At 37.9% G+C, this 25,607-nt stretch overlaps 1 protein-coding gene across 5 annotated transcripts in view; it reads right to left on the minus strand.

The window, feature by feature from the left end:
- Positions 1-6,578: 6,578 nt before the first annotated feature.
- The window catches only part of tiprl (TIP41, TOR signaling pathway regulator-like (S. cerevisiae)), a 48,101-nt gene continuing 29,072 nt past the window's right edge, over positions 6,579-25,607 (minus strand). For 4 of the 5 annotated variants that reach the window (XM_051926847.1, XM_051926848.1, XM_051926850.1 and 1 more), the window contains exons 6-8: positions 14,229-14,324; positions 13,981-14,043; positions 6,579-7,600 (exon numbers count right to left, since the gene is read on the minus strand). In XM_051926847.1, coding sequence (XP_051782807.1) covers positions 7,448-7,600; positions 13,981-14,043; positions 14,229-14,324 — 312 coding nt within the window. In that variant the 3' untranslated portion in view covers positions 6,579-7,447. Of the gene's footprint in view, positions 7,601-13,980; positions 14,044-14,228; positions 14,325-24,697; positions 24,851-25,607 lie in introns of those variants that run through there. The other variant, XM_028800234.2, reaches the window with a different exon arrangement.

A 25,607-nucleotide genomic window follows, 5' to 3' on the forward strand; every position in this document is an offset into this window, starting at 1 on the left:
TACAAGAGAACAAAACATGAACAGTATGAACTGAACCAAAATATCTGCAATCCACTTTCAAAAACTCTTCAAGCACTCCAACAAATATGATAACACCACTTAATACTGGATTATACTGTACGGACAGTTCAGTTTAATCCCTAGTTTTGCAGCATTTGACATATAGGCTTTAATATATATTGCATCAGATTAGCATATTTTAATCTGCTCTGTTCATTTCTCTGATGGCCATTTTAAGTACAGAAATTTCAAGATCACTGCCTGCATTTCATTTAACCTACAGTCAAGATCTGTGTCAGCCACATTAAAAAACAAAACACTGCACAGCCATGTTGCAGCCTCACTGAACATCCAGTTTCACACTAATGGGTGAAAACTTTCATTACAGAACAGGTAACGGATTATTTAAAAAATCAAAGCATACTTCATACAGAAGATAATGTATTTAAACCACTTACATTCAACAGGAAGCCGATGTTTGGATGTGGGCTTTGTTGTGTCTCATCTTGATAGGCTTTATAGTTAATTGGATGACTTAGTACAAAGTTCAAAGCAGAAAAATATTTTTACATTTTTATTGTATGGGGAATAATTGATAGACATGAAAACTGATGTTGTCCACTGTTAAGGTTTCCAGTGATTTCAGATTTAAATTACAAGTTTATCAAATCACAGCATTGGTTGTCTCAGTATTTCATTTTGTTATATTTCCTGAGGTTAACCGATAAATTCAGATTTGTCATGTGTACACAGTACATTGAGATTCTTACTTGCATCTTTTCCAGAAATGCAACACCATACATTAGATATAACATCAGATGATAAATTTAAGAAATTAACATCAGTTAAATTCATGCAGACGGAAGTACAGCAGCTGTTGAGTAGCCTTAAAGTCTAGTGGAACAAGTGTGAACAGTTCTGTACTGTTTTACCAAAATGGAAAAAAAAACAGAAAAGGGACTTTGAAGGAGGTCAGTAATAATGCAGTTAGCCTTCCTAAAGTAGCACGTTGTCAGGCGCATGTGAATTGGAGACAGCTTGAAGGCTTGAATAATGATAATTTCCCACTTGAACACAGGATGGCCCTGTTTACTACCATAACAACACCTTATCTCTTCCTCCCTCTGCAGACATAAAGACTGACAGTTTTACCACCCTTGATGTCACTTCTGGTGTCTGCCCACCCAGACCCACCTCTTCCTGCCAGAAGTCCTTTTCACTGGAAGTTCCTCCATCTTGAGACAGTCAATTTTGAGACTCGCATCTGCAAAGGCGTTTTCTTTTTCAACACATTTATAACTCGTGTTTTATTTCAGTTATATGAGGTTTGCCTGCAGGTGCCCCAGCACTTCACAGCTGTCTGTCTTTTCTCTTACAATGTGTTATAATTATCTAGAACAAAAGGGAGATGTGTGCCTGTGATATTATGTGCATAGCTTCACAACCTTGTGCAGTTCTTTGTAGTACCTAAGCTGAACAAGTGCTATACTAGGAAGTAACAAAGTCAGTTAGGATGGATTCCACTATGCCATTATAGATGTTCGTGTGTATCAATGGAGCCATTTTAAAGTTCCCTCAGGTATCTCAGACTTCTTGATATGTGTTGTGTCCATTTAAAGTAATAGCTGTAATGATTCTGCGTTTTAGTGCACTCTAGTTTTGATTGTCCAACCCGGTTTTATTAATTTTATTATTTTCATGATATTTTTAACATTTTGTTTATTGTGAGCATGGGCATTTTGTCAGTTTTCAGATTAGGAGGCTTGCCTGTTGCTAATGACGTACTGGGGTAATGAGTGGAAAAAAAGAAAATGGATCAGAAAAGCATACATTTAACTTGCAACTTTAATATAAAGTTTTGCATGCCAGTAAAGTTTAACTGGAGCTAACTCAATTCAACTTTGGTTTTATTAAGCAAAAGCCCAAAAATAAGCTAAAGAAACCAGTTAATGTTGTAAATAGTCCAGTAGCTAATAATATTGTTTGGGATGTTTAAATAAATATCTAAAGTATAGGAGTTAGAGGTTTGTCCACCCTGTATATGCAGAAAGTGGTCTTTTACTTAGAAATGTGATCTGCAGGATTTTTAAAGAGAATGGTGAACACTGGTGAAGATGAAATGAACGACACACTAGATTGTTCTGACAGTACATAGTGGCCTTTTTATTATTGCAAAAGTACAAAACAGAGTTAAAGAGAATGCAAAAAGCACAGGTGTACCAATGTTATAACTGATAAACCCAAAATGCATATACATTAAGCTAATAAAGGAATCATTTATTCTACTTACTATGGAAAGTTGACATTGGTTTTGAACTGGCTGTAGCTATGAGAGACTGGTGCTATCTACTGTGCCACCTATAGTAAGATCATATGAGAATTAAGAGATTGTTAAAATGTGTGTGCTTTTAAGCATCGATACATTTTCTGAAGAAAGTTGTCAGGACTCAAGGAAGGACACATTTCTGGATGGGGTTACTATAACAGACACACGTGCAGTTACTTACACAGTGCTAATTTAGAGCAGACAGTCATCCTAATAGGCTGTGGTAGGCACTGCAGCCTCATCAATACAGTGTTCTGGGTTCAAATCCTGTGTATAGCCATTGTTTCTGTGTGTTTTCCTTCCACATTTAGGTTGACCTCCGATTCTAAATTAGTTAAGTATATGTCGTGGAGATGACCCTTTGATTAACTTCCAACCTGTCCTGTGCTGGTTCCTACCTTGTTCCCGATGCTGCTGAAATAGGTTTTGATCCCAGTGGACCTCAGAATAGGATTAAATGAGTCTGAGAATTTTATAATATGTAATTATTCTAATGACACATTTCCACTAAAACAAGGAGCCTGGTTCTAGGTGTGCCTGTTAGCCTGCCTATATAGAAGGTAGTGGAAATTACTCGTGTTATTTTTTATTTATCTCCCTGCACTCTTTTATGTCATGTATGGTGCCAATTTCTTTAATCTTCTGTGAAGTTTACCTTTATACTTTCTTATTAATGACTGAATTTTCCAAGTGTTATTAAACACTGTTGTCAGTACTATAGAACTAAATGGGCATTGCTAGGCCTTAGGAGCAAACAAGGACAGTAAAGGAAGCAAATTTAGCAGACCTCCAGCTGCACAAGTCCTCCAATTTAGATTCCCAAGCTACAGTACATTCCAGAAAATGGCTGAACTCTTATTACTAGGATATGTCTGCACTTCAGCAGGTAATAAGGAGTAAATCAGAGTTAATCTGACATATTTGCCAAAGCCCTCGCTCCAGCAAAATAGCATGAAAATAGACTCTGGGTAGGACAAAGAACTATAATTTAAGGGATGACAACTAGGATGGACAGAATAACTCACTTATTAGGCCGGGTTTATACTTCACACGACACATGCACCTGTAGACACTACTGCTACGCAAGCATTGTACTGTTTAAACGTGCACGCATACTTTACGTAAATGTGGAAGATTCCACCAGGTGGCAGTGCGAGATATCCCGGTGAGAAAATGTTTGGTTTCGCTGTGTTGTGAATTGCCTGAAACATCCATTAAATTCCGAGGACACCTTGCCGCAATATCTCTGAAAATGATGTTTAATGATTACATCCATCAATCCGGGGATGCACCCATTCCAGCAAGCATTGGGCGCAAGACAGAAACAAAATCCCTGTACAGGCCATCAGCTCATCGCAAACTGAACACATGCATACACATACACTAGCGTCATTTTGCCACCGTGCCGACCCCTAAATGTGTAATTATTAAGAGTATTTATTATTTAAATTAAGTTAATTATTTGTTTGTAAAATGTAACAAAAATACTTTAACGCATTTCATCATGAAAGAAATAAAGTATAAATTTAAGGATTCTAAATGGCAGAGAGCTGGAATATCATAAATTTAATGTGTTCTGTGTGGTGATCTATTACTGCTTGCCGCTGTGGTCAGTTCAGGAGGAAGCCCCAGAAGCACGTAACGATTAATAACTAGGTCGGTTTTAAGATGACATTTACGATGGTCTGCTTTAATGATAAAATAACCTATGAGGTTAAAGTGGACATTTCGAGATTAAAGCCAAAATTTCCACTTTAATCACAAAATACTTTTTTTCACTGTGTCCTTAATTTTTTTTCTCAGTGGCTCAAATACACTGCCGTACATTCTGATGCTGTTGTGAAGGTGCCAAAAAAAAACAAAAAACACACAGAAGATGGTATAGTGAGACTTTTAAAATGTATCGTGTCATTACATTGTGGAATATGCGACACTTGAATATAAAAGCACCACGAAATCGTTTGTATGTCTGCATGCATTGCGTTAATTTCGGAGGATATGGTCAGAGGAAACGTCAAATGAATGCTGGGAACGCGTGGCAGCCATGATGCATGTGCATATGCGTTTTGAGCATGAAGTATAAACCGCCCCTTAGAAGACAATGATTTTGTAACTGAAAGAGACTTTAATCCAATCAGGAGGATTCAACCTTCCTTTATAAACTAAATGCACCCTACAGGTTTTGCAGAGAATGGCAAGTTAAGACACATTCATGGAATTCTCTCAGGACACACTCATTAAAATCCTGGAGGGGTACTTTTGGCACATTCTCCAAAATCACATTCTAAAAAAAGCTTTGAGCTGCTCTCCTCCTGGACAGGTGGCCCAATCTTCCCTTCTGTGGACATGAAAGCTGAGAACCAAGTCCTGTCTGCCAAGGAGCTGCCATTATTTCAAGAAGGGAACATCAGCATCTGAAGTCTTGTGCCAGAAGGACTGATGCTGTTCTCCATGAAGTTGCAGAGAAAATATCAGAAGGTGAGCAGTGAAGGCAAAGCATACCATGGATAAGGGACCATGAAGCAATGAGAAAAAGAGCAATCCAACACATGAAGAATCCTCCACTTGAACCTGGAACAACAACAAAGCAACAACTCCACACAACATTGGGCATCATCTTTAAAAACTTGGCATAATAAAACTAATTATCTGTGCCAAGATAAATTAGAACTCTAAATAACCAGTAATCAGCCAGCCTATTCTGTGTTATATGTTTGTCTGTATAGTCTGCCTGTATCCAGCCTATGTCCAAAGATATATATAAGTATTTATCATATTTCTATAATCATTGTGTTTATTAATAAATTGTACAATTCTTTTCCTTAAAACAAGTGCCCCTCAGTTACCTTAAAATATACAAGTGTAAATGCCAGAGAACTGCTTCCTACAGCAGAGAATGATGAGGTAAATAAAGTAGGAACCTTGCCAAAGTATTTAGTCAATTACCAGTATTGCTGAAGGTAAGACTGATGATTAATTAATCAAATTAAAATTCACTCAAGTCATACAGTACTAATTATATGCCTGTATTTCACCAACCATTGTTGTGCTTTGCCACCTTGAGCCATGAAGAAACCATGGAAGAATATAATGCACTCTGGATTCCATCTTACGAAAAATGACCATTACTCACAACAAAACCAATCCAAAACAACAAAGGACACATTGAAAAGTTGCATAAATAACAACAATGCATTTACTACAAGCTTGTTGTCACCTTGCCAAAGTCTAAAACCAATCCGTGATCATGATATCACCAAAGCTTCATTGAAGGCATTCGCATCAATTTGGACCCATTTCAAGTCATGGCTGTCCATCCATTTATCCATCTCTATCACTCCCCCTTCCTGTGTGTGCACTGGTGCGAGAGCAGGCCAGTTCAGGAAAGGCAGACCCAGGGGCACGATGGGCAAGGGAACTGCCCCCCAGACACAGTGGGTAGGTTTCAGTGGTGATGTCTTGACATTCTCTACTCTCCTTGTTGATGTGTCTGTTGTTGTTCAGAGTCATGGACTCCTTCATTTATGGTCTCCAAAATGCATGGTCCTCAGCAAGTGTCTCAAGCTGCCTATGTGGAATGGAGCATGCCTTGAAAGAATGTTTCACATAGTCCTTCCAGCTTTTTTTTGGTCCACCTTCTGAGCAGAGACTCATCCATGTGGAAAACATCATTAGTGTACATCGGCAACATCGTCAGCATAACGGAGCTCATAAATTATTGTCGAGTAGGTTTTCAAATGGGCTGACAATCTTCGGAGGATGAACAAATTTCCATTCAGTCAGTACCAGATCCACACTCTATCAGAGGTGTCCAGTACATTTCTGGAGAGAAGGATGGCAACAAGGTATATGTTGAAAAACACCAGAGACAGGACACAGCCTTGCTTGACACCAACAGTGACTTCGAAGGGAGCAGATGTTTCCCCACCAACAAGGACCTTCACTCTCATTCCTTCATGAAAGAGGCACACCACAGTGAGGAATTTTGGGGTACATCCAAACTTACAGAGTACTTACCAAAGCATCTCACATTTGATGATGTCAGATGCTTTACGCAGGTCAAAGAAGGTAAAGCTGATGTCTCGCTGGTGTTCTCAAGCCTTCTCTAAGAGCTGGTGGATGACAAAGATCATGTCAATTGTGATGCACTTGGGACGAAAGCCAGCTTACAACTCCAGAAGTACTCTGTCTGCGACACAGTCAAGGATTTTACCAGCTAGAACAATTGTGGATTAGTTTATAGACCAGCTAGTCATCTTTATTGTAAATGTTTATTTCTTGTACTGCAATGTGTTTGAAATGCTGAGACTTCTCTATTGAATTAGCAATAAATTTTCACAATCTGAGCATAGGAAAAAACACACCAATTGTTGCAATTAAAATACTGTATACTGATGACCACATTTAATGATGTAACTCACTTTAGTCAACATTGTAAAGTTTGATTTAAATATGTCACAAGGATATAGAACATCAAACATCAGGCGTTTGGGGGTACCTCTGTGGCACATACAGTATTCAGTCACTGCTTAAGTCATTAGAATTAGCTTTAAAGCTTTGGGGTTAATTATGTTTAATGAAACAGTTTAAGAAAAACTGTACTGTATCTATTGTATATAAAGTGAAAATAAAACATACATTAGAAAAAGTAGTACTGATGGTTCTTGCAAAAATAATGTTAAAAATCACAATTTTTTTTATCATTACCTAAAGTGTTTGGCTCACTTTAAAATTAATGGATTAAAAACTGTACTTGTTAAATAAATTCAATTAGTTAATCCCATTGAGTTAAGTAGTACAACCTCAATAAGAACTATATTTGATTTAGTCAAATGCATAATTTCAAGTTATCATGTTGTAAATTAAAAAAATAACGGAAGAGTTCTAATTTTTACAACACAGAGAACAGTCGATTTTCTTCTAATTGCAGACTATTTATCCATAAAAGATGAAGCCATCCAATTTAAGAAAACACATTCAAAGTTCCCCAAATTGTGAAATGTTTACATTTATATATTGGAAGGACATTTTATGAATATAAATACACATAGATGTAACAGTATGTGCATAAAATATTTGAAACACATTGCAGAAGGGTAAAAAACATTGTTATATCCCAATTCAAGTTTGCTCAGGTTCTGTTGTTTGGGGAGTTTCTGTGATTTGTGATTCTGACATGTTTTCTGGAAATTCCAGTTTTTCACACTGCAGAAGATTTAGAGGTAAATATTGACAGATTTCATTTGGGTCTGTATAAATTGCAGGAGGGATGTGCTAAAGGAAAAAAAAGACAATTGAAACACAGCTCATTTCAGGATAATGAAAGAAACAGGAAATTAATTTTAGCTTAAAGTAAAGCAATATGCTCGAGGTTACAAATATCCATTATGAGAACTTATATTATGTAATGTAAACATGCTGACCATATACAGTATAATAATCAATCCCCACCATTTTGTTTCCTTAACATTCATTTAGTTAACAGAACATACACACTATACAGTATACTGCATATTCAGTATAAATACACACACACAATCAGGATGTCAATACCCTTAATGAAATTTTAGTTTTATAAAGACTGAAAGGTAGACAAATTATGTCGAACCATATTCTACTTTTAATTAAGACCAAAATATTTCAGAAAAACTAATCAATAATTTTTAAAAAGGAAAAAAAAATCCATGACCTTATTTTAAGTATACACACCCATTATTTAATATTCTGTGGATGCACAGATTCACAGACACATAGGATCACCATGTAACTAAGCCTAACTAACTAAGACACTGTTCTTTCTATTTTCAAGCCTCTTTTGTTGAGTGTCACTTCACCTGCCTGTACTCCAATTGAAAAAACAAAAGAAATGTAACCAATTTTATCTCAGATGTTGTAAGTCACCTCAGATAAAGGCATCAGTCATTAAGTAATAAAAATATTAGTAGTAAGTCACTGTAGCTGCCTACTCTTCATCCATCCATCCATCCATTGTCTCCCGCTTATCCGAGGTCGGGTCGCGGGGGCAGCAGCTTGAGCAGAGATGCCCAGACTTCCCTCTCCCCGGCCACTTCTTCTAGCTCTTCCGGGAGAATCCCAAGGCGTTCCCAGGCCAGTCGAGAGACATAGTCCCTCCAACGTGTCCTGGGTCTTCCCCGGGGCCTCCTCCCGGTTGGACGTGCCCGGAACACCTCACCAGGGAGGCGTCCAGGAGGCATCCTGATCAGATGCCTGAGCCACCTCATCTGACTCCTCTCGATGCGGAGGAGCAGCGGCTCTACTCTGAGCCCCTCCCGGATGACTGAGCTTCTCACCCTATCTTTAAGGGAAAGCCCAGACACCCTGCGGAGGAAACTCATTTCAGCCGCTTGTATTCGCGATCTCGTTCTTTCGGTCACTACCCATAGCTCATGACCATAGGTGAGGGTAGGAACATAGATCGACTGGTAAATTGAGAGCTTCGCCTTGCGGCTCAGCTCCTTTTTCACCACGACAGACCGATGCAACACCCGCATTACTGCGGATGCCGCACCGATCCGCCTGTCGATCTCACGCTTGAACATGCTATATATAGTTGCCCATAAGTAAAACTTTCCTGCTGTAGATCAGTTCCTGCTTTTTCTATTGACTGAACTTGGCATTTGTCATAAAACCACTATTTTACAGGAAAGTGTATTCTTTTAAGTTAAAATTGGAATCAATTGGAATAATGTGAAACTTGAGTGTATATTATCATTATTATTAGATGTTTACGCTTTTTGTTTATGCTGTTCACCCAAGTATTTCTTTTCGTGTTTTTTGTCAGTTGTATGTTGTTCCCTTTTTCAAGTCCGTATATGCAAGTGTATATGAAAAGAATATTGGGACAGCGCAGAATAAGGTATTGGCATCGCTGTTCAAAGTAAGCAGACATGCATGTAAATGATAAAAGGTTCCACAAATCACAATGCATGTCCCTCTAAACCTCTGCAGTAAAATCATTGTGAGACATAGATCAAGACAAGGGTATAAAACCATTTCCAATAGTCTTGAGAGTTCCCTGAAGCACAGTAGCCTACATACAGTGGGTATAGAAAAGAATCACCCCCTTTGAAATATTCCCATTTTTTTGCTCTACAGCCTTAAATGAAAACACACAAAGCAATATTATTTTACAGCTTTACTTACTCAATGCAATCTATAATATCCAAGTGAAAGATATCATAGCTACAGTTCAGAAGAATTAAAAAAAAAAATAAAAAACAAGAAATACTGAGATTAATAAAGGATCACCCCCTCCTAAACAATATTTTTACACTGAATCAGGTGTAAGTAACCACCATTTTCATTGCAGACCATGGTTACTGGCTTCCACCTGTGATTAATTGTAATCAGTGTGATTAGTGAAGCATAAAAACAGCTGTTCCTGGAGCATTCCCTTGCCCTTCCCATTCCCTTCCTGTTGTGGGGGCGTTTCTCTGCCGCAGGGCCTGGGGCTCTCGTTAGGGTAGAAGAAAAAATGGATGGGGCCAAATCAAATTCTTGAGGAAAACCTGCTACCCTCTGCCAGAAGGTTGAAGATGGGCAGAATGTTCACCTTTCAACACGACAACGACCCCAAAGCACACAGTAAAATTGATCACACAGTGGCTGAAGGAGAAAAAAGTGAATGTCCTAGTGTGGCCCAGTCAGAGCCCAGACCTAAATCCCATTAAAATCTGTGGAAAGATTTGAAGATAGTAGTCCACCAACGCTCACCATCCAATTTGACCGAATTTGAACAGTTCTGTAAAGAAGAGTGGGCAAATATTGCACAATCTAGATGTGCAAAGCTGATAGAGAAGTACCTCAACAGACTCAAGGCTGTCATTAAAGCAAAATGTGGTTCAACAAAATATTGACATTGAGGGTGATCCTTTATTAATCTCAGTATGTCTCGTTTTTGATTTTTTATAATTTTTCTGAACTGTAGCTGTGATATCTTTCACTTGGATGTTATAGGTTGCATTGAGTAAGTAAGGCTGGGAAGAAATATTTTTTGTGTGTGTTTTCATTTAAGGCTGTAAAGCAAAATAAATGGGAATATTTCAAAGGGGTGATTCTTTTCTATAACCACTGTAATTGTGAAATGGAAGAAGTTAGGAAAAACCAGCACTCTTCCTAGACACAGCTGCTGGGCCAAATTGACTAAGATTCAGAAGTCCTCTGCTGAGACAGAAGAACAGTCATCCCAGCAGCACTCAATCAATCAGGATAGGAGTCTGCTAAATGGCATTTAAAGGACTCAGAGAGAATGAGGAAAAAAATTACTTGGTCTGTTGAAGACCAGGCACAGCTTATTTACCTGCCTAATACCATCTCTACAGTGAAGCATGGTGGTGGCAGCATCAGACTATAGGGTGCTTCTCAGTGGCAGAGACAGAGACTGCTCAGAATTGAGGAAAGAATGAGGGCAGCCAAATACATAGAGGTCCTTGAAAAAAATCCTGCCCCAGTGTGTATGCAACCTCAGACATAGGTGACATTTCACCTTTTAGCACAACAATGACACAAAGCATACAGCCAAGACAATGCTGGAGTATTTTTGGGGCGAGCCTCTGACAGTCGTCAAACGACCCAGCCAAAGCACAGACATAAACCCAACAGAACATCTGTGGACAGACTTGAAGATGGAAGTTTACTGATGCTTCCCATTCAATCTAATGGAGCTTTACTGAACATGTCAGAAGAATGGGATAAACTGCCTAAGTCCAGGTGTGCAAAACTTGCAGTTACTCACAAAGACACAAAGCTGTAATTGCTGCTGAAGGGGGCTTCTAAAAAGTACTGAATTAAGGGTTTGAATACTTTTATGAATGAGATATTTCAGGTTTTGATTTTTAATAAATTCACATCTTCCTTAAAACAGGTTTTCACTTTGTCATTATGGGCCACTGAGTGTAGGCTGATGAGCAAAAATGGAATATTTATCCATTTAAAATTAAAAGTATGATATAATAAAGAGTGCAGAAAGTGAAGGGGCTGAATACTCTCTGAATCCACTGTAAGAAGTAAACAGATAAATATCTATTTGGTTGTTATTATGTTGTTAAACTTAACTGTGTCAGGTAAACTTATAGCTTTTACAAGTCATTTGGAGACAAAAAGTCTTGAATTGCAACACTGCAGTTGAGCTCTCTTCCACCCACAGCTGTGCATCCAAACAAGGATAAGCCAAATATGACATCATGCTAAATTTCCAAAAATGAAACTGTGAAAAATCTTGTACAATCAATACAATCCAGAAAACCTCTACATGAACATGTAACAGCAAGCCTCTTCTGGGTAATATGTTTGTCTAACTTAGCTATTTTGCATCCTGTCTTTCATGTCAATATAAAATTAGTTATCATATTTCTATAATCCTTGAATACACTGCATTATTCTCTCTCTTAAAATGACTCTGCTTCTTTAACTTTGATAAAGTTTAATGGCCTGGAAATTCATTCACAGAGAAAAACAAGGAAAATAAAGTCTAAGTCTTAATGAACTGTCTCATTAATTGTCATTTCCAAAACCAAAACTAATAGTTGATTAATGCCAAGTGATCCAATCCTCATTCTGAAATTTTTTTCCTACAGTACCCCGCTCTGATGAATTTTCACAGTCCCTAGTTAACAATTTTGGAAGAACATCTTGATGTTTGCAATACCCTGGTGGTTAATCCACTTCTTAATGAAAGTATTTCATACGATGTCCTGTGATATACTATACGAGGTGTGTCTATTAAATAACAAAACTGTGATTCCACCTAGTAAACAAAGCAGTCAGAACTGGTTATAAATGCATGCGTGGTGACCTTGAACATGTCTGAACCTGCATGACAAGCAGCAACACTCTATGACGTTCAGTTGATTGTGAATCGCCATTTAGTTTGGTTGTGTTTTCTGTAATGTGCCAAAAAATGCTAAGTTTAAAAGTTGTGCAAAGATGGTCCCAAGGGTTCTCACACCAGAGCAAAAAGAGCATTGCAAGGAATGTTGTGTTGACATTCTGCAGCAACTTGACGCAGATCCAAACCTGTTTCATAAAGTAATCACTTGTGACGAAACCTGGATCTTCCAGTGTGATCCTGAAACCAAAAGATAGTCAATGCACTGGAAAACACCGTCATCACCAAGAATGAAAAAAGCTTGTCAAAGCAAGTTAGCCATGCTCATTGTGTTTTTCGATATCAAGGGTGTAATTTTGGAAGAATGGGTTCCAAAAGGCACAACAGTTAACCAGCATTATTAAAAGGAAGTTTTAATTAAGCTGAGAGAAAAAGTCAGAAAAAAAACAGCCACAACTGTGGGAAAATGGTTTCATTCTTCACCAGGACAATGCACCTGCTCACACAGCACTTTCTATAAAGCAGTTTTTGACCAACAAGCACATTACTACACTTGAACATCCTCCATATTCGCCCAATTTAGCATCGTGCGACTTTTATCTTTTCCCAAAAGTTAAATCGGTGCTTAAAGGAACAAGTTTTGAGTCAGTTGATGCTGTAAAGAAGAAAACGGCGGATGTGTTAAACCAGCCGACAGAAATTGATTTGCCCCATGCCTTTGACCAGTGGAAAACAAGACTGCAGCAATGTAGTGCAAATGGGGAGTATATAGAAGGAGACAAGAATTAAATTTGTAATACGTATAAATAAAGATGAGTTATTTAATCAGTCTCGTTATTTAATAGACACACCTCGTATGTAATCTCAAAAAAATGTCTCCCTATTCCTATCCAGATCTTAACTTTTCAACACTATGATCTCACAGATCTTGTTAGTTCCTTGTAGACCATGGTTATCAGTACACTCTTTTGCCAAGAAAAAAGTTAAAGAGATCCAATAGTGAAAGCAGATTTTACTTAGGGATAATCACAATCACCTTTACACATAATTTGAAATGTGATTGGTCAAATCTGAACTCAGATTTACCAACTCCATTATAAAAGTTTTCCTAACTTAGGTGTCTGTAAGTTCAGTAGCTTCATATGTGCATACAAAGGCAATGAAAGACATTTTTAATTATGTTTCCAAAAACGAATAATTTACTTTTCATTGAAATAATGCTGATACCAAGATTACTTTAAAACTAAAAAAAGGTCTGACATAATTTGTAATGATGTTCTGTGCTCATTTATAGTGGTGCGTGTATCCAATCCCCTTGCAAACAATAACTTTTGAGTTTTTCTTCTTTAGTTAAAAATATACAGAAAATGGTTTATTTTTACTTTGGGAATGCATTGTTACAGCATAAGAGTCCACATTAAAATACTGAATGGATAAATACTATTTGTGTAAATATTTTGTCATTCAGAAAATTATGATGACTTTCAAGGGGATTAAATACTTTTGCACGCCACTGTAATTGAATTCATGTTCGGCAAGCCTATGCCATCAACACTGTACACAAGGCAAAAAATCAGCACTGGAATTGGCTCCTGTGTATTTCAGATTGTATTACATACAATCACTCACTCACTCATTCATTCAGGGAACTGACAAATAAATGTCACTATATCAATTAGTGTGTTAGTAAACTAAAAACAAACAGAAGAAAGATCAATTAACATACATTAAATATTTCTCCTAGGAATATTGAAAAACATGAATTAATGATTAGTCACTTGAAGTGCCATAGTGACAATCACAATACCTGAAAGTTTGACATTCTATTTTCTCGACAACTGAATTCACGTAGCATGTAATTTTTGTCAGCCTGCAAGAAAAAATACATAACACAGGATTACAAAAATTTCAGGTAGAGCAGTTTGAATTGTAAAGTTGTTTTGTATTGTCTCCATACAATTTCATTTACTTTGATAAATCTATATCTAGAAAAAAAATTATTATTAATTTCCAGTTATCATGTACCAAAAAAACAAGAACTGATTTTCCACTTGCCTCATGGTAGAGTCTTGTGTCATTCATTCTAATAAGGACACCATCAACACGCAGAAAAAATCTCATTAATATGAAGAAGCTAGATGGCATTACTCTCTGTTGAGAAATTGAAAATAATTTTTAAAATGACTTACTACATAGCATGTTTTTATAATTTTATTAAACGTAATGAGATTAAAGCATAATAAAAATACAGACAGACAGTTTTAATTGGTGTGACAGCAAAGACCTCTTAATACATTAATCTGTTAGAATATTACAGTCATTAAACACCTTGCATCATGGTTTAAAGTAACAGGGCCTCATGCAGAGCATCACTTTTCACTCACTAAAATGGGAAAGGAAAACAATTTATTTGTAATAATCCATTTAACATTTCTGTTGCTGGGAGTAGCTTTTTTGTTGGTTGTTATCAAAACTAAAGGGTCAGTATAACTACTATTTGCAATCAATTTCCTCTCTAAAGTGCCCATATGTGCTGGTGTGCACAATGTTTGATAGTTCAGTGCACACCATTTTCCCAGTTATGCACAAAGAAGTAAGCTTAGAAATCCGCCACCTGCCTAAAGTGAACAAGGGATGGATAGTGCAAAAGCCCTTGTTCCAGAAATCAAGTGTTAAAACTTGGAATGTCTTGAAAGCCCATAGGCAAATCCTTTTACAATTTACATTAAAGTGACACAACTAGTTTGTCTTAAGCCTATTTCTCAGAAACATTATTAACCAAATAAAACATTATTATTAACGCTTTCAAATTAGCCAAAAATACTCATTAAAACGTAAAGTATATATTCAAACATAGGTTCAGTATTCTGGGTGCTCCATAAATATTTGTACAGTTTGTGCTTTTTTTTGTTTTTTTGTTTTTAATTTTTTTGTTATTGTTAATGTTTTTTCTTCCTTGTTCACGGTGTGTCTGCACAGCATGAAGAGCATATGACTCAAACACAGATGCATAAAAGTAGCAGGTGAAAATTCAGCTACTGTCTTCAAACAATCCTGACACTTGAAAATACAGCCCAGTATGGAACTGGGATTTGGTGCTTGAGCAAAGTGATATGATCAAAAATAAGGTGAAATGGGGTACAGTATGGACTGCCTCCCCATAATGAACTTGAAAAAACAGATACAATCACCAATTGTGATTGCTCAAATACATTAAATGCTGTCATTAACCAATCCTTTCACTGTGACTGTGGGCAAGAGCTAAACTAAACTAATCCTAAGCCACCCACCACCAAAGTTACAGCAAAAACATATCACAGGTGCAATAAAAAATAATATTAAGGTTACCTCATTTTTTATACATTGTGTGTTGCCTCAGCAATTACATAGCACACAGACTGTGTTGAAAACTCCCTGTTGTCTAAATAAGGCAATGCAACTAAAATGAAAAATACTACAATGAAACTAAAATGCTGACAACATTGAAAGGGCTGTTTAAAACTGTGATGTTAAAGTTGTTAAAAAATGCAAAATTCTCAGCACTGAAGTCGCTTTATCTGGTAGTGAGGTGTCTGGAATTGTAAATCACTGATTCCCAAAGTGGTCTATATGGACCCCCAGGGGTCGATTTCGACTTGCAGGGGGTCTATGTCAGCGAGAGAAAAAATTGGGGGTGCACGAGATGTAAATGGTGGTCCACGTGAGCGGACACAAGTTTTCATATCAGCAGCAATGCATCGCACACGTACGTGCAGTGAATACCACTTGTCCAGACCTGTACCAAAGCTTTGCACTGACTTGCTCGGACTTGTTTGATTCATCTATTATAAATAAGAGTACTAGAGACAAACACTGTTCAGTAGTTTTCTGAGTTTTGAGAAGAAAAGTGCTTTGAAAATACAGTAATCCCTCGCTATATCGCGCTTCGCCTTTCGCGGCTTCACTCCATCGCGGATTTTATATGTAAGCATATTTAAATATATATCGCGGATTTTTTGCTGGTTCGCGGATTTCTGCGGACAATGGATCTCTTAATTTCTGGTACGTGCTTCCTCAGTTGGTTTGCCCAGTTGATTTCATACAAGGGACGCTATTGGCAGATGGCTGAGAAGCTATCCAACTTACTTTTCTCCGTCTCTGTCTTGCGCTGACTTTCTCTGATCCTGATGTAGGGGGATTGAGCAGGGGGGCTGTTCGCACACCTAGACGATACGGACGCTCGTCTAAAAATGCTGAAAGATTATCTTCACGTTGCTACCTTCTGTGCAAGCTGCTTTCTGAAGCAACATGCTGCACAGTGCTTCGCATACTTAAAAGCTCGAAGGGCACGTATTGACTTGTGCTTGTTTGTTTTTCTATGGCTCTCTATCTCTCTCTCTCCTTCTGACGGAGGGGGTGTGAGCTGCCGCCTTCAACAGCTTTGTGCCACGGTGCTTCGCATACTTAAAAGCTAAACAGCCCTATTGATTTGTTTGCTTTTTTTCTCTATCTCTCTGACATCTGCTCCTGACTTGAAGAGGAAGATATGTTTGCATTCTTTTAATTGTGAGATGGAACTGTCATCTCTGTCTTGTCATGGAGCACAGTTTAAACTTTTGAAAAAGAGACAAATGTTTGTTTGCAGTGTTTGAATAACGTTCCTGTCTCTCTACAACCTCCTGTGTTTCTGCGCAAATCTGTGACCCAAGCATGACAATATAAAAATAACCATATAAACATATGGTTTCTACTTTGCGGATTTTCTTATTTCGCGGGTGGCTCTGGAACGCAACCCCCGCGATGGAGGAGGGATTACTGTACGTTTGAAAATATAAATAGGTACAAGTCAAAGTGAATCAAAATCATCTTCTTTAGGAGTACCCAAGAAAAGTAAGTACAAAATTTTATACATATTTTTGTAATCGCTCCGATTGCGTAGAGCTGTAGACGCTGATCACAACTTTAGATAAAGTTGATTTTTCCTAAATTCCTAAAAAATATTTTCCAGAAATATTTCTGCAAGCTATTTTTCCGGACATTTCAACATTTTAAAAATATTTTTAAAATATTTGTGTGCTGTCTGGGCAGGAATAAATTTTGAATTGCTCTGTCTTATCATGTTTAAATAGCTTTTTTTATATATTTATATTTTATATTGACAGATAACTTCTACTCAACATGTCCCAGGATAAAAAGAAATGTAGACAGTATAGCGTTGATTATTTGAAGTTCTGCTTCATTCCATCCCTGTTGGACCAACATCTGCCCATGTGCCTTTTGTGCAACAGAGTTTTAAGCAATGACGCTATGATGCCATCCAAGCTGGAGGATCGTCTGAGAACATGTCACCCTGATAAAACAAGTAAAGATTTGACATACTTTAAAACACTGAAAGAAAAACTTCAGAAGAGAACCACGGTAGACAGTATGTTCACTTCAATTTCGAAAAGAGACAATGATGGTTTGCGGGCGTTTTACAATATCTCACTACTCATAGCAAAATCAGGAAAGCCTCATACTATTGGGGAACAGCTGATTTTGCCAGCCGTTGAAGAGGTTTTAAAAACTGTTCTACACAAGCCTGCATATGATATACTCAAAAGAATTCCTTTGTGCAACAATACAGTTCAAAGACGTATTGATGAAATGAGTCATGATATTGAAAGCTTCTTGTGTAATTATCTGCAAACGAACCATTTCTCAATTCAACTGGATGAGTCAACGTTGCCTGGTAATGAAGCACTATTATTGGCATATGTTCGTTTTGTTATGGACCAAGAAATCCATGAAGAACTGCTGTTTGCCAGAACTTTGACAACGAACACTAAAGGCGAATCAATATTCAAAGTTTTGAAAGATTATTTAATTGAAAAAGCGATCCCTTTATCAAATATAATATCAGCAGCAGCAGATGGAGCACCAGCCATGTTTTGGCGCTATCGCGGTTTTATAAGCCATTTAAAACAAAATGTACCCGGGGTGTTTGCAATTCACTGCGTCATTCATCGACAACATTTAGTAGCTAAAAATATGAGTGCCAGATTGCATCAATCTGTTCAATTCATCATAAATGCAGTAAACAAGATTCGTAGCAACGCGTTGAATTCTAGGTTATTGGCGCAGTTCTGTGAAGAAAATGACGAGGACTTTCATCGATTACTCCTTCACACTGAAGTGCGCTGGCTCTTGAAAGGCTTATGTTTGACAAGATTTTTTTCACTTTTTGAGACCGTTTTAGAGTTTTTGGATGCTACAGATCTCATTTTGAAAGAAAATTTAATCAAATGGAAAACAGACATTGCTTATTTAACAGATTTGTTTACTAAATTTAATGAGGTTAACTTGCAGTTACAGGGTGACAGTCTGAATTTAATAAAAACAAAGTCCATCATAGCAGCTTTTCTTGCCAGAATGAATCTAATGAAGCAAAACATTGGAAGGCGCAAATTTTCCCAGTTCCCCAACTTGTCAATGATTAACATCCAGGATGATGACGTTTTGGTCTACGTTCAACATTTAAATGTCCTTCACACAGACTTTAAAACTAGGTTTGAGGATGTTTTGACTATGGAAATACCACAGTGGATTATCAATCCATACGGTGACATTGAAGAATCGGATGTCATATTACAAGAAAAACTGATCGGAATAAGCACTAACGAAGAACTTAAGGTGCAGTTCAGAAAGGGATATCAGCAGTTCTGGCTTCAGAAAGATATACCTGTTGCTTATCCTGCATTATGGACTATCGCAAGAAAATTTTTGATAGCTTGTCCATCTTCATACCTCGTGGAAAGGAGTTTTAGCGCGGTTGCCAATCTTCTTACGAAAAAAAGAAATCGATTGCAAATCATTGGACATGGAGATTTAGGACTATACCTCACTAATTTGAAGCCTAATATTGAACAATTGCTATCAGAGCATCAGGTTCATCCCTCTCATTAACAGCATTATTTGTGTGTTAATTTTATGTAAGAATTTTACTACGTTCTGATTTGTTTTGTTCCAAATCCAAATATTTACTTGCATTTTGTGTCTTTTCAATAAAGGTATGAATAAAAATTGTACATGTTTTTCTTTTTTTACAATTGTCCACTCTACAAAAAACCCTATAAAAGTAAGCAGCACTGTGTCAGTTGCCAAAAACACATTTGAAGTGAATAAGTTTAGGAAAATTCAATATTAGGCAGGCAGGGGGTCTATGAAAAACAAAAAAATTGGTAAGTGGTCTACGGGTCAAAAAAGTTTGGGAACCTCTGGGGTAAATGATATATCGTTATTTGGAATGCATTTCATATGTGTTCTGTGTCTACAACGATCTGTGTAAATGTAGAACGGCAAGAAATGTTGAACACATAAATAAAACAAGCTTTTTTCATGTTATGGTAATGATGACAAAATGCTGACGTGAAGTGTATATAATGTGTGAAGACTGAAGTCCAAATATCAAATAAACACTTTCACAAAAGGTATAACAAGTGTGCTTTTATTCAAGAATATATCTGAAGAAAAGGAAATTATTCAACTTACATATTGCTGTAAATGTGTAAAAACCAAAACCCAAATATTAATCAACACAATGGAGATTTGGCTGGTGCAGAGGTAAGAACTGGAACTGCTTTCTCATAATCAAAAGGTTGCGAGTTTGATCCTGGGTCCTCCCTGCATTTACCATTTGGAATAGTGAGCAACTATTATATAATAAAAACATACATTTGATTTTGAGTCTGTAACACCCGGTGTACACTTTTGCTGAAAATGTTGAATGCTTAAAGTTCTAGCACAATGCAGAAGTTGAACAGAAATTTCTAAAGTCTGCTAATAATAATATACAGTATGTCAGTAGCTTTTCTGAAGTTTGTTTTTCAGTGGAGGTAAAGCCTATTCTTTTCTTTTTTTCTCATCTTCCTGTATTATTGCCAAGACAAATTTTGGACCATCATCATTGTTGAAACACCAGAATGTGATAAGGCAGGCAATTTTGCTTTAAGACCTGTAATCTGATTTGTCTAAATCAACACTGAATGTATATTTTTAATAATCTAGTTGTACAAGGGGGCTCCGCCCCCTGCTCGCTTCGCTCGTCTACCCCCGGCGTTGGGTATCCCGAAATACATTAGTCGAGCTTGTTCGTTTTGGAGCCGTGCCCGCTTTGTCCGCGGCATTTCAGACGCGCGTTGTAGGCGCCTGCGTTCATTGATTTTATCCAGGCGGGCTCATGTTTGTATATCCGTCAGTCGAGCTCGTTCGTTTTGAACCTGTGCGTGCTTTGCTTCTGCGTTCATTTTGAACCCGTGCCTGCTTTGCTTCCGCAGTCTGTGCCTGCTTTGCTTCCGCAGTCTCAGACGCGCATTGTAGGCGCCTGCGTACATTGATCTTATCCAGGTGGGCTCGTGTTTGTATCGTTGAGCTGTATTGTGTTTGAATTTGGTGTAAAGCGTTCAGCGGTTTGTACAATCCCAAGCAGCACATTATTCCTAACTTCACTCCGCAGTAGTGCCACTCACAATATGGCGGTGACGCCTGCGCCTTCACTCCGCAGTAGTGCCACTCACAATATGGCGGTGACGCCTGCGCCTTCCGTACTATGTCGGGTTTCACTATGCTGTGTAGGCGCCTTTGCCTTTCGTACTATCTTTGTGGACCTGTGGGGCCTCCGTAGCCTCTTCTGTTTGAATCTGGGCTGCAGCGCAGAATCCTCTTTTTTGTGTGGCTGTGTCGGTAATCGTTAGCTATGGGCGCGTTGTTGCTTCATTTCTCATTCACGTCAGTTGAACTCTTTCGTGTTTGGGCCGTGACTCCTTCGTGCGCGGTGGATACGACTTCGCTTGCGGTGTATGAGACGTGCGCTGTACATGCCTGCGCAGTACGTCTCATGATCCCATCGCCGTGTACCTGCGTCCATGCCATCCGGTTTACCATTCTCGGTTAGTAATATGGATATTATGCAGTAATAAAAAGGATAGGTCAGATTGCCAACAACATTTTTTAAACCTTTTCTCATAAGCAACATACAGCATATCTGTTCATGAATGAAAGAAGTATTAACTGTATGTATTTGAATAGTTTAAATAAACACACTTTCAAGAGCATTCTGTAATACTTTAAAATAATTGCCTCTCTCAGGGTCAGACCTCAGTGTGCTACGCTATTATTTCCACAGCACACAGTATGCTCCCAACCCAACAACTGGATAGCTCTCATGGAGCTTTACTGTGCCACGGCACAATGTTTGAAAAAACTTAGAGGTCTTAGAGGTAACATTGCTTACAATAAGCGTGTGCATTTTTGTTTCTGAGTTAAAGCACTGGTTTTCCAACATTGGCCCTGCCTATGCAGTTAAACTACATAGTATAATATCAGGAGTCTTAAGCTCTTTATGTTAAATTACTTGTACAAGTATAAAATTGTTGCACTTGGCAGCTTCAATCAAGGTCAGCAGCTGACAGAATCATTTGTCTAAGTTAAAACGCCAATTCTATTTTTCTTATTGCTTAGTGCATTCTAAGACTTACACAGCTTTGAAATGAAAAGTTATATTAATGTATCTATACATATAAAAGGTAAAGCCCTCACTGACTCATCACTGATTCTCCCACTTTCCACATAGGTGGAAAGCTGAAATTTCACATGCTCATTCCTTGCAGTGTACTTACAAAAGTTAGGTATGTTTCATGTCCTACTGCAACACCCAAGGGGGGGAAAATGGGTGTACCACCTAAACTGTATATAGATAGGGGAAACTCCTCCTCACTATTTCTGCGACTTCCAATATACGTAGGAAGCCCAAATTTCCCATGCTCATCCTTTACACTGTACTTACAAATGTTAAGCATGTTTCATTTCGCGCTGTGCCCCGTAACAAACTTTTGAAAATAACGTCTTCTTTTTGACGGTTCTCACCATTATGTAGTAAGGAACTTTCAGAACTGACCTCTCCTTTTGGTGGTTTCATTCCGTATTTCCGTTAACACACGATTTATTTCACGGCAGAGACACACAAGGGTCGCCCCCGGTCCCCCTTCCTTTTTCCGCAGGGCTGCTGTCCGCGCACCTACCATGTGGTTGGCTCCCTGCCTATATACATTAACAACATCCCTCGCTCATGTGCCTTCTCACTTGCTTCCTTACTTTCCTCAGCTATTCGTCGTGCTAACTGCTCCCTTCTTCGTTACTCCACCGCTTCAAGCCTGTTATTGTTCGCCTTCATTCACGTCTTCCTGCTGGTGACTCCTGCCTTTTCATTTACTCCACTGCTTCAAACCTGTTACTGTTGGCCTTGTTTCACATCTTCCTGCTGGTGACTCCTGCCTTTTCATTACAATCATCAAATTCACTCTCAATACTAAAATAAGCCTATGACAATTATATTGACAATCCTGTTATGTTATTTTTAAAATGTTTCCTTTTCTTTTTCATAACTTCTTAAACACACTACTTCTCTGCTGCGAATCGTGGGTATTTTGCTAGTACTTAATAAGTGCTCTTCAAAACATTTATGTTATGTCCTATGAGTAGTTCTTCTGGATGCATTTTACCTAGATTTTGCAGCATGCACATTCAACTTTAATGTGTGCCTATGTGATTTCTTCATGATCACCTTTCTGTGTGGAGGCACTCAGTCTTAAACAACTAATGACTTTTTCATCAACATTTAAACAAGCACTTGTCTGTATGAGCATTTCCAATATACAGTGGAACTTTGGATTACGAGCATAATTCGTTCCAGAAACGTGCTTGTAATCCAAAGCACTCGTATATCAAAGCGAATTTCCCAATAAGAAATAATGGAAACTCAGATGATTCCTTCCACAACCCAAAACTATTCATATAAAAATGATTAATACAAAATACAAAGTAGAAATACATAAAACAAATTAACCTGCACTTTACCTTTGAAAAGAATCATAGCTGGTGTGAGGGAGATGAGAGAAGGGAGGGTTATTGTGTAGGACAACTCTCACTCTAATTAATGGAATCCCTGCTATCTGTTGGCTCACTGGAATCATCTTCTTTTTTTGCGACTTTAACAAGGAACCTATCCAATGACAGTTGCTTTTGCCTGAAGAGTCACTAGACTTGGACACAAAATAAAAAAAATGCTTTACGCAGTGTAAGGTTTCTAAACTCTTTTGGGATTCCACCCAACGGGATGACACAGGGAAAAGCATCCCGAAGCAACCGCAGGCTACCAGCGCTGTAGCAGTTCACCGTAAAAACGTTTCCGAAAAATTACGGACATGCTATAAGCGCCTGCCGTTGATGGGTGATACAAGGAACATTATAAATGCGCAGGGCACAGTATTACTTGGCCACTAACCTGACCATGACCCTGCCTGACTGCTGTCTCTGTGTACAGATAGGAGAGTGGCAGATCCCGCTACAATAAATTACCGTGCCGTTCCTGTTTCAAGCTGAATAAAGCTGGTGTTGCTAAAGTACCGAAACTGAGCTTCGTGTTTTGGGGTGCATGACAGGGACTCACACGTTACAACACACACACATGGTCACAATGCTATAGTAAACAGTATACTCTCGTAAGGATGTTGACTACATGAGTGAGGCATGCCGACTGAGACCGAGAATGGGAGACGATTACCTACAATCCCGCAGCGAGAGAGAAGAATCATCAGCTCAGTTGTTATCACGTGACGCTCAGCAGACGAAGCGTATATGTACTACTCGTATTGTAAGACCTCACTCGGTTATCAAGTTAAAATTTATTAAAAATTTTAGCTCATCTTGCAAAACACTCGCAGATCAAGTTACTCACAATCCAAGGTTTTACTGTATCAATAATTTGCTGTAAAATAGCACCATGTATTAAAATGACATCCTTCTATTTCATCTGCAAAAATAACTTTCCCAACTCTTAACTGCCTCTGCGTCTTTGCAAGTTGGAATGCATGTAGTGCTATAGATTCTTAGTAGCTTACCGCCTAAAATTAGTGAAAGGTATCCATTAACAAAGGATTAACCATTAGGAATAGGATCAGCCTGTTGGTTTTTGTCTTGATTGAGAAGTAACAGAACAACAATAAAAAGGGGCATTTTGAAATAAATAGTGCTGACATTTTGGAACAAATGGTATTCCATGTTCTATGGATATAAATTATATAAATATATTAAGTTGTTTAAAACCAGTGTTATTTTATTTGATATAAGAAATTATAAACCGAAACAAAAAAAATAATTATGAGACATTAAGACACTGTACCAGCAGTCCTAGAAAAGATAGATAGTTCAGTAATTCTAGAATATAAATGTATAACAAAAAAAAAAATACAAACCAATAAAAGTCATGAAATATATGCATTGTGTAACATTTGGGTGTGTTCGGGCACTTAGTTAACTGTTTTGAAAGTTGGAGCATTTCTAATTTTTTTTTGTGATTTACTTCATCAAGATAGTTACATTTTTGTTTATTAAATACATTGTAACAGTAAGTCATAAAAAAATAACAGTAATAATAAAATGTAATTTTATGTATTTGTGGAGACAGACAATTTTGTTTATTGTTAGGGTTACGAAGATCATTTAACCTACCTGGTATACTTTCAAGCTGCAGGAGATGTGACCTGGTGTTGCAGAGACACACGCAAGCTGCTGTTGTGGCGGAGAATTCCCGCCCGAGCATGCGCAAATCTGCTGGAATTTCAATACCTTATATTGGAGATCTGTTTTGCCGACAGGAGCGGCTACCAGATGTGTAAAAGAGGAAAATATACAAGTTGAAATAACCTCTCTGAAAGTACATTTGAAACAGTACATTAGTAAGTAAGTGAGGTCTCACCGAATGTTTCTAGGTTTTAAGAGAAAGAATTTCAAAATTCTCCAATATTCTTTTAAATGGGAATATTTCAAGTTTCAAAAATTCGTACAGTGTGCTCTATTGAAGATATCTGAATGAAAATGGAACTCTAACAAATTTCCTTGAAGAATAATAGGTGTATCAAATTTCAACAACATCAGTCCATTGGGAGCTGAGTTGTTTCATACAAACAGACAGAGAGACATTATTGGGTTTTTGCATTTTACGAGAACAAACCTAAAATGGAATAATTTAACAAGCAGGGATTGAGTATTTCATGCATTTTGGAATGTGCGAGTATAAAAATGATCAGATGCCTGCAAAAATTCTAAAATACTGTATAATGAATAAAAAAAAAAAAGACATGGGTGTGTCCCACGTTTCAGAATGCATCTATATATATGTAATTCTCTAAGCCGCCGCCAGAGCGGGCAAGACACCCATGAAAGCACGCAGGAAGGAGCCATGCCCACACCCATGAAAGCACGCAGGAAGGAGCCACGCCCACCAACTCTAAGACCATTGGATACGACGAAAACTCGCAGAGCCACGCCCACCAACTCGGACGCGACGCCTCGGAAAACATGCCGTCATTTCTGTTCGTCTGTGCTACAGTCCACATGCAGCTCTGAGCCACGTTGACT

Source organism: Erpetoichthys calabaricus, chromosome 4, assembly GCF_900747795.2.
Source record: "Erpetoichthys calabaricus chromosome 4, fErpCal1.3, whole genome shotgun sequence".
Taxonomy (NCBI): Eukaryota; Metazoa; Chordata; class Cladistia; order Polypteriformes; family Polypteridae; genus Erpetoichthys; species Erpetoichthys calabaricus.